At 32.8% G+C, this 10,942-nt stretch overlaps 1 protein-coding gene and 1 long non-coding RNA gene across 2 annotated transcripts; both read left to right on the plus strand.

The window, feature by feature from the left end:
- Positions 1–808: 808 nt before the first annotated feature.
- On the plus strand, positions 809–3,619 carry LOC123671000 (spore cortex-lytic enzyme-like). Its single transcript, XM_045604628.1, has 3 exons — positions 809–971; positions 2,368–2,618; positions 3,362–3,619. Exons 2-3 carry the CDS (start codon positions 2,374–2,376, stop codon positions 3,504–3,506), a joined length of 390 nt encoding a protein of 129 aa, XP_045460584.1. The 5' UTR covers positions 809–971; positions 2,368–2,373; the 3' UTR covers positions 3,507–3,619.
- A 2,739-nt stretch (positions 3,620–6,358) lies between these two features.
- LOC123671001 lies at positions 6,359–8,126 on the plus strand. Its single transcript, XR_006746033.1, has 2 exons — positions 6,359–7,153; positions 7,876–8,126. It is a non-coding gene; the product is annotated as an uncharacterized LOC123671001 (long non-coding RNA).
- Positions 8,127–10,942: the final 2,816 nt, after the last annotated feature.

Consider the following 10,942-nt stretch of genomic DNA (forward strand, 5'->3'; position numbering starts at 1 on the left):
CTGAACCCATTGCCATTTCTACTACATTACGAACAGATTCTATAATACATTATGTTTGCTTCTGGTATAACCAGATATGTGTGATGAATATATTGAACTAAAATATGTATTTAGATGTGAAAAGTAATATTCCTACATTCTACTATGAATTTCGAAGGCATCAATCAATTTATTGCAATTACCTACATAAATTCGAATATTTTTTTCAGCTACTTTTATAAAATACGGAATATGAATAATTAATCAATAGCCAATAGATAGCAATATTTTTTTCCTATTATTTGGAAATTCATTTTTCTTATTTGGCCTTTCATTCCCAAATTGCAATTGATTTAATGCTGAGTAATAACATACAGGATACACTAAAAGCGTGAGATTCGGTATAACTCGATCGATATAAATCGATCTACATAAAATTATCTACCTGTCTATGCCGATTTGACTAGCCGTCACTGATTCAGACTAATGATTCATTCACGCCTTGTGTTCGAACGTTCCCACAAATTTCACCCGGCGTCTAACGAGAATGGAACTGGAAAGGTTTCGGAACAGTGATGGAACTGGAACGACATGCATATTTCGGAAAAATCTAGAACTGTTTCCCTTTCAGGAACAGGTTTGGAACTGTACGAAATGTTCCCCGCTACTAACGAATAGAGGTTATGGCTATGCCGCTTCGTGTCACGATATCCGACGATACAACACGATTCAATTATCCGAAAATGCCACTATTGGTTGAACATCTCAAATAAATTATGGCGGGAAATTAGCCAACCAATAGTGGTAATTTCGGTTCATCGTATTCTCAAAAATCGTGGCTCTGAACAGGATAGGAGGGTGATTCTCTGGATTCCGTCATCAGAAATATTTAAAAGGCTGTGCAGCTCATCACGATTCATTACATTAGTTTCCTTCGAATCCTAGTTGTTGAAACAAGCAGTGTTAGTGGTGATTTCTCATCAGTAAATCATGTAAGCATAATTTAAATTCAGTTTTCAAGAACATGTTGAAATATCATCTATTGTAAGTTTAAAACGTTGATTTTCATAAAAAAAAAATTACTATTTTCAATCAAATACTTATTTTGAATTATCCACGTATATTTTCAATCTATAGATTTTCGCTTGCCAAAAAAAGATACGAACGGAACTCTTTTATTTACCCATACCTACTTATTGAAATTGAATTGAAACTTCGTTTCGGGCTTAAAAGTCCAGTCCTTTTCCAAGGCTACAATACACTATTACAATCAGAACTATAAATTACATAGAAACAAAGTCATCTTGTAATATTTTATTTAAATCTTCTAATAAGTGATCTTATTGTGAACTCTGTTTTAATCTAGACACATCTTCTACAAATTCGTCCAATTTCCAGTTTAGTGTTTCCGAAAAAGAATGCGTCATTAAAAAAATTATGAATGATCTATATACCTACATAGAAATATCATAGCTTGTCAGGTACCCCGGACTGCAATATGGAAAAAGTCTTCATAATGACTTTGAAGATAAAAAGATATTATGGAAATACTGTTTTCTAAAAAGAAACATTATTTGTAAATTCCACTGGAAGGTAGATACGTTTAGATTTGTCTATTTCAGGTGAAACCGATCTTTTTCTTGGAGTTTATAAATTTTCAATTAATGCTTTTTTCTTGTCATGATGAAATGAAAACGCCAGACAAATTTTATTTCTATAGTTTTATCTCATTGAATTTTGGAATTTCTTCGACCCTTAGATTAGCTATTTTTTTCTCATTTGTAATGACTAAATTTTTTCATAACTCATTTCATCGATGAACTTCATATTTTGGACACAAAATTCTTGGAAATGAGATGGATAAATTCGGAGGTATCATATTCGAAAAAAAAATTATACGATGTTCAAGAAACTTTGCGTGAACCTTTTTACTATTCCTCTAGAACAAGCACGCACATAACTTTTTAGACAGCTAATAAATTTGCAATTTATCACTTGAAGCCTGAAATTTTACGTGAAAAAGGGTGCAACGTGCGTTCATTTGAATTCGTGGTCAAGAATGCTGTGGAGAAATTAGAGTGGATTTTATGTGATTACAAGTAGCGCTTAGCTTGTTACCATATACAATAGTTCCCAGATTCTAAGAATGTAAACAAATGTTAGTGATATGGTATAAACTAAGCGCTACTTGTAATCAAATAAAATTAACTCTCTATCGAGTAAAAAGGGATATCTTAATTCCAATTAATGTTGAGGTTTCTGCGCAGCTTGACAACAATATCCCCAAAATAACCCGCATTGTTTGCGCATGCACATAGTTAGGAATTTCTCGACCTCAAGGTCGTTGTACTAAACTACACGTTTACCCATAATATCTCTTTGTTCCAGTTCAAAATGAGTGATCGAGACATTTTTGCCAAAACAATCTACGCAGAGGCAAGAGGTGAACCACAAGAAGGTTGGGAAGCAGTTGCCTGGGTTATCAAGAATAGAGCCCATGCAAATCGTCGACACTGGGGAGGTAGCAGAATAGGAGCAGTCTGTCGCCAACCTTACCAATTTGAGTGTTGGAATGGTCGTGATGACATTGTCATCGATGATCCTGCTTTGTACAGAAGGATCAAACGAGTAACTGATCGGTAAAATGTTATTTTTATTTTTTATATCATTATTATATGTTGGTACTTGGAATTCTCATGCCACTTAATGGCTCGTTTTTGAATTTTGAACTGGTGGAAGAATATCAATGCCTTCTGCACTTGCAGGGCGGCCGCCAGGACCGGCAAATCGGACATTTTGCCGGGGCTCCAAATTTTAGGGGCGCAAATTCAGTTAATAAAACAGGAATTCCTTTTGACACAAAATTCAAAATTTTTTTTTTTTTTCAAATTCAAAAATGTTTTCCTTGTAGTAAAATAATACAATTTCCAAGAGCCAATTTCATTTATATAAAATTGGCGCGCTCAACTATAGTTCTGAAAATACAAATAGATACTAAAATGCTCCTTTAAAAATCACGTCGTTTTTTTACTGTAGACGTATGAAGTATCGTACCTTTGAACAATTCAGGACGTTTTTTGATTTGATGAAATCGCCAAAAAAACCTTTGATAAATTTGACAACGTGATTTTAAGTTAAAAGAGACGATTTCATTCAATATTGAAAAGATGCCTGAGAGCAATAAAAAAGGCTTCAAAGAAAATTCAGATGAATAAGGCAAAGCTGGGCGGCGAAATTTTATTTTTCCGGGGCGCCAAAATGTCTGGCGGCGGCCCTGTGCACTTGTATTAATAACTATTAGGGAATTGTTAAAACTAGTATGGAATAAGTATGAACACTAGTATGGAATAATTTACTAAATGTTTTTCTTTATTTTTTTCAGTATTTATGATGAGCCAATGAGTCGTGATCCTACTGGTGGTTGTGACCATTACAATAATCCTCAAAAGGAAGGTTATCCTGATTGGACAAGAAAATGCAATCGCAAAATGGAAATAGGAAATCATGTATTCTACAAAGAAAAATGAAAAGTTTTCATTTGTTCAAAACTACCTCCTTGCACAATCTCTTGATTATTAATAACCTTTTTTTATGGATGTACTAAAAGTTATATATTCGCAATAAAATTTGTTCAAAAGAGCTTTATACCATATGATATTCTCAGGATCTGTTAAAGTTTATCTATTCCTTTCCCCTAATGTCTATCTCAAACGTTCCTCTGATTTACCGTTCTTTTCTTTCACAAGCAAGATGTTAACGACAGTTTTTGCCGTGGCCAGCACAATTTTCTGACCTGAATCTCATTGTACACGTATGGGGTATTTTGCAAAAGCCTATTTGAATCTTGCGGAGGTGTTTGGAATGCGAGATAAACTTATAAATTGCTTGAGAGAATAGTGGCAACAAATAAATCAAAATCAGATTGATAACCTGATAAGAAGTATGCTCTAAAACATGGATTCCCAAAGTGGTCCAGGTGGACCCCCAGGGGTCCACGGGAGCCCGACACGGGAGCCTTCGAATCCTAGTTGTTGAAACAAGCAGTGTTAGTGGTGATTTCTCATCAGTAAATCATGTAAGCATAATTTAAATTAAGTTTTCAAGAACATGTTGAAATATCATCTATTGTTAGTTTAAAACGTTGATTTTCATAAAAAAAAAAATTACTATTTTTAATCAAATACTTATTTTGAATTATCCACGTATATTTTCAATTTATAGATTTTCGCTTGCCAAAAAAGATACGAACGGAACTCTTTTATTTACCCATACCTACTTAATATTGAGATTGAATTGAAACTTCGTTTCGGGCTTAAAAGTCCAGTCCTTTTCCAAGGCTACAATATAAAAACACTATTACAATCAGAACTATAAATTACATAGAAACAAAGTCATCTTGTAATATTTTATTTAAATCTTCTAATAAGTGATCTTATTGTGAACTCTGTTTTAATCTAGACACATCTTCTACAAATTCGTCCAATTTCCAGTTTAGTGTTTCCGAAAAAGAATGCGTCATTAAAAAAATTATGAATGATCTATATACCTACATAGAAATATCATAGCTTGTCAGGTACCCCGGACTGCAATATGGAAAAAGTCTTCATAATGACTTTGAAGATAAAAAGATATTATGGAAAAACTGTTTTCTAAAAAGAAACATTATTTGTAAATTCCACTGGAAGGTAGATACGTTTAGATTTGTCTATTTCAGGTGAAACCGATCTTTTTTTTTTTTGCTTGAGAGAATAGTGGCAACAAATAAATCAAAATCAGATTGATAACCTGATAAGAAGTAGCTCTAAAACATGGATTCCCAAAGTGGTCCAGGTGGACCCCAGGGGTCGACGGGAGCCCGACAGGGGTCTACGCTTGCGTGGAAAAAAAATGGGGGTCCACAACTCGTTAACGGGGGTCTATAAAAATTTATTATATAGGTGACCCGACTTGACTTCTCCTAATAATATAGGCAGACAATATTATAAGAAGCTTGACTTCTCCTATGAATATAGGAAGACAATATTATAAGAAGCTCAGCAATTGTTTTTGTAAGAACTTGCATATTCCATATTCAGAAAGAGCGTGTCAAGACTCGCCGATGCCGCGCCGCCCGCCCGCCCAGTTAAAGTCGTGTCTGAACTAGGGCTGGGAATCATGAATGAATGATTTGAATATTCGAATAATCAATGAATAATTATTCGAATAATTGCATTTTGCATTATTCGAATAATCATGAATATTCACTGAATAGTTGAATAATCAATGACTACTTTTCTATTCATGAATAATCAGTGAATAGTCGAGTATTCACTGAATAGTTGAATTATCAATGACTACTTTTCTATTCATGAATAATCAGTGAATAGTTGAGTATTCACTGATTATTCAGTGAATAGTTTTCTATTCAGTGAGTAGTTGGATATTTATGAAGTTACGAATGAAAGTTTGAATGATTACTTGACTCACTATTCAGGAATGATTAAAACAAGGTTTTGTGATTCACTACGGACAAATTTTTTTTTTAATATTAAAATTACTGGAAATTACATAATATTGAAATTGATAGATACAATTGAATTAAAATTATAAATAAACTCCTGTCAGTGTTCGGAATCCAAACAAACAAATTGTCATTCAAATTAGTACGTTGTCGTTGAAGAAATTGGCTTATTTTGATAAATAAGATTATTTGAGGAACGATTTTAGTATTAATTTATAGACAGAAGGAACGAGATTAATGCCGTAAGTTCGAACTTGAGGTTCAACTAATAATCACGGCTTTTTACAAAATCTGGGGAATGATACAGGATTCAAAGTTACTGGTATTAACCTCGTTCCTTCTGTCAATCAATTATTACTGAAATCATTCCTCAAATACTCTTATTTATGAAAATAAGCCAATTCCTTCAACGAGACCGTACTAATTTGAATGACAATTTATTTGTTTGGATTCCGAACACTGACAGGAGAACCAACTAGGTGTGTGACGTCACACTAATAGAGCGTATATGGCGAGAGGCAAGGCAAAACACCAAAACGATCATACCACGTCGCAAAAGGTATATTCACTCATCAAAACGCTCGGACTTTATTGGTTCATTAAAACATGAGTTTAATCACTGAATATTCATTGAATAATCACTGAATAATCATTGAATAATCATTGAATAATCATTGAATAATCATTGAATAATCATTGAATAATCATTGAATAATCATTGAATAATCACTGAATAATCACTGAATAATCATTGAATAATCACTGAATAATCAACGAATAGTTGAATATTCATGACTACTCATGAATAATCAAGCATAAATATTTGTTTGAATGAATTATTCGAATAATCGAATAAATTTATGGATGAATATTCGAATACAAAAAGGCGAAAGAGTCCCAGCCCTAGTCTGAACTTGCATGAACTTGTTGGATATTTCTCTAATATAAATACGAATGCGAATGATAAACATTACTCAGTTGTTTCCGGAATTTCAACCACCATGGATAATAAATCCATATGATGAAACTGAAGTGGAAAATGTGGTACTGCAAGAAGAGCTACTCGAGCTTAGCACTCATGAGGAGCTCAAAGTAGCATTCAAAAGAGGGTATCAATCATTTTGGCTGCAGGCACAAATACCTGAAAAATATCCAGGATTGTGGGGAATTGTGCAAAAATTTCTCATAGCGTTTCCTTCGTCATATCTTGTCGAACGCAGTTTTAGTGCCGTAACAAACTTGTTGACAAAAAAACGGAGCAGATTAAATATTACAGAGCGAGGAGATTTACGGTTATACCATAGACAAATAAAGAGAAGACTGACGAGTGACGACTGCGAAGAGTCGTTTGAAATCTTGATGCTAGCGACCCGAGGGACAGGGTTAGGAACTAATGTATCGCTATTTCACACAAAAACATATTTCATCCTTTTCTACTGTAACTGTAAATGATGAAATGTTTTCGGCGTAAATTCCAACCTCTCTTTTGTGTTTCAGTTCCCTCCTGATTCTTATTTTCTTGCAGGTTCAAGTTTGTATGAATATTGAATAACAATCTTTATTTCAGAAGGTTCTCATTTACAAAAAAAGAACAAATGAAACAATGTCAAAAACTCCTTACATAAAAAAGTCCTAAATTTTAGAGGGTTCCAGTTGAATTAAATGATCATGTAGGTATGTATTTTTCGTATTTTTTGAAATTTTCCTCCGTTTGAATATTTGCTGGCGAAGCATTGAAGAATCTTAGGCATATATCTTCTAGTTTTTTCGTATGTATGATAATTATAAATATAAAGCACCTTTTGTCATAACTGATCAGCATTTTATCATATCATATCATGTTGCATCCAAAATTGTCAGGGGCTCAACTACGAACAAGCACTGTTTTAGACCTCCAACTAGAATTTTTGAATGGGATAAAGCAATTGAAGCTGTTCTATCCAGCAAATATTAATATGAGTATGAGTAAAATATTTGGGGACCATATCAGTGAGGACAATTTTTTCAATACACCTAAAACCAGACTTTTACCTTCATCCCTGCCAGATTTTCCAAATTATGCACTGCTTTAAGATCAGAATAATTTAATTAATTGTGTGCCGAGTACTAGTTTAACAGATTCAAGTTCAGATAGGATCAGAAATAACCAACCGAATACTGATACTGTTTTCCTTTTTGTGAAGAAAAGACCAGGCATTTTAAATCAAATTAATATCAAGAAAAAGAGTCATTTAACAAAGAGAAATTTTTTTTATTAGTACCTAAATGTCTAAGGGAGCAGTTGTGACGATTTAAGAAAACGGAGCTATATTTTCATATTGTTCTATGGCTTTCACCTTATATACTTTCAATAAAAGTCTCTTCAGGATCACCATCAATTTTTCACTCTGTTCCAGGTTTCAAAAAGCTTTACGTTGGAGTTCTGCCAAAGAATTGAAGATTCCATTCAATCCTTCAATTTCCTGGATATTTGTCAGTAATCACAAAAATAATTATTTTATTGTCAATCTTCAAATGAAATGTTTCCTTCTTTAATATTTAAGTGGTACAATACGATATATATATATAATTTGATTCAATTATTTCATTAATTTCTGTTCACAAATATCAATTTGTATAATTATGTGCAATAAAAAGTATGTCAAAATTCGTTGAGTATTATTACTTAAGCAAAAATTAAGTTGGATGCAAAACCTCACTGAAATATTGAAAAACCTGTAATTGATATTACAGTTTTTTCACAATTTTCGGTGCAGGTTTTCATTCAACTTGTGAGTTGTTTCGAATTATGAAATAATAAGGCGCCAAATGCGCAGAATCAACATCATTAGTTCCATACCCTGCCCATAAGGTCGCCACAATCACGCTTATTTATTTTACCGCTGAGTCGTCACTCTTTTCCTCCTTTCTCTATGAGTTATACTTAACTTAACTCAAGCCAAATATTGATAATTTGCTGTCAATTCACCCAATACATCCCTCCCATTAAAATTATAACTTTTATCTCAGATTACAATGGTAATCTGAGATGAAAGTTAACATCAAAACTAATACTGATTATTATTTTAAAAACAGTCGCAATGTAATCAAAATTTTGATTATATTGCGACTGTTTTTAAAATAATAATTATTAGTTTTGATGTTAAATTTTGATTCTACTAAGACTGTTATAACAACATAATTAAAAGTGTAGTAATTTTTGTGTTTGAATAAATAGCTGCAAAACAAGAAAATATTTATTTTTACTTTTTACAACTCCGAAGTGGGAGCTTATTGGTTTCTTGTACTGTGAGTCAATCTTAGAATACAAAAAAGTAAAGTAGGAATCCAACTGTTGGATGAAGACGCTTTTTAGACTGGCCTTGAAACATAGCTTAAATGACAATACTCACAGCATAATCAAAGCAATATAAATTATCACCTTTTTTTTGAAAACTTTTAACTCATAGTTGATTTAAAAATAACCACAACACAGATTTACATAGACATATACTTTTTTCGGGTTTTGGAAGTAAGTAAGTAAATGTAATAGCTGCAGGGGGTCCACCAGATCCAGCAAAATGTTTAAAGTGGTCTATGAGAAAAAAAAGTATGGGAACCTCTGCTCTAAAAGATGTTCAGCTGTCGTAAACAATCGCGGTGGTCCAAAATTTTTTAACAAATTTCCTCATTGAGCTTGTTTGTTAAAACGTCACAATTTTTTTCGATTTTAGTCCTTTATAGGCTACTTAATTAAATAAACGCAACTATTCTACGGAAAAGTCACCAAGCTCCGCTATGGGGTTGAAAGGCAGGGTTGCCGCTGTCTTGGCGAGCAATCACATTAGCCAAAATTATCAAATATCACTAGAAATTATTTTAAATTGACTGATAATACCTAAAAAATGAGAAAAGGTAGAACAAAATTTTTATTGTCTATTGTCTTGAAAAATACACAAAGAGGAAAAAGTGGAACTGAAAAATACAAAAAAAAAAATAAAAATATTCTATAAATATGAATAACCTACAACAACATGTACTTTTGTAAGAAGAATATCAAAAAAATAACAATGATGATATAACTCTTGTTTTGATGAATCAATAGGGCCAGTTGCATCATTTGCCTAAACAATGATTAAAATTTAAACATTGATTAATTTCTGATTTCTCTTGAGGAATCATAGAGTAATCAACGTTTAAATTTTAAATCAATGTTTAGGCAAATGGTGCAACTGACCCATAGAATCCGCAAATTTCCCATAGTTACGGCGTATTGATAAGTGATATACCCTTGACGACGTGGCATAATCATTTTGGTGATTCGCCTCCTGCCATATTGGGATCATTTCCATAGTAACATTCTTGAACGTTCGCCAAAAAAATAAAAGTCAAGCTCAGTGAAATGTCATTGAATTATCAAAAAGCAGTATTTTGGTTATAGTTATTGAAATTATTCGTCATATATTCGTAAAGAATACCACAATATTTTTCGATTATACGAACCTCTTCACTCGACGTAGTTCGCCAAACACTCTTAGTAGTCTAAATTATTTTTGTTTTGTGTGGTCTAAATCTAAGCGCTCCCAGCTGTATCTCTTCATCGGTATTATCGAGAATAAGCTGCTATTGCTATTGAAGGATTGCGTTGCGTTTTAAAAAGATTTGTTTTCCTTCTGAAAATGTTTCATATAGGTGAAAATCATGTTGAAATTATCAATTATGTTAAAAATAGAAGAATGTATCAGAATGGATTGAAATTAAGGTAAATCTGATCTTTATGTCCGAATCGGAAACCTTGGTAAAAGTTGTATAGTCCAAGGATCACTGAGTTTTCATGCTGATGAAAGACACCAATCTCCCTAGAGTCCCTAGAGAGAGGGCGAACCATAAAATTGGTTGAGGGGTGTAAGTAAGTAATTCATTTTGTGCCTTTTATACTTAACAGATATATTACACACGTCAAAATAAAATAGAGAAATAACAAATGACAAAGGAGTGATTGAAAACTATAACAACATAATTATACGACAAACATACAAAAAAAAAATAAATATATATATACATAAGTCATGTGTTACATAAAAGTTCGAATTCATAGCTCAATAGTGGCAGAAAGAAATGATTCAGTGCTATAAAAGGCTTTCTCAATCAAGAATTCTCTGGTAGTTCTCAGAAACATTTTTTCAGGTAGATTTCGAGCTGACGATGATAATTTATTGAAAAGTTTATGGCCTAAGAAAGCTGGGCCGACGTGCAACTTCTTCAGTCTCACATAATCGGATCTTATATCATTAGCTCTTCTAGTATTGTGATCATGAAAATCTATATTGTAGTTGAAGGTATTTTTGTTTACGTGGACATACTTAAGGACTCATAAATAAAAAGTGAAGGAAATGTCAGAATCCTCAAACTCCTGAAGGCTGCCTCACAATCATCCCTGTATCCAAGATTCGCCATCAGCCTTACAGCTTTTCTTTGTAGCCT

Source organism: Harmonia axyridis, chromosome 1, assembly GCF_914767665.1.
Source record: "Harmonia axyridis chromosome 1, icHarAxyr1.1, whole genome shotgun sequence".
Classification (NCBI taxonomy): domain Eukaryota; kingdom Metazoa; phylum Arthropoda; class Insecta; order Coleoptera; family Coccinellidae; genus Harmonia; species Harmonia axyridis.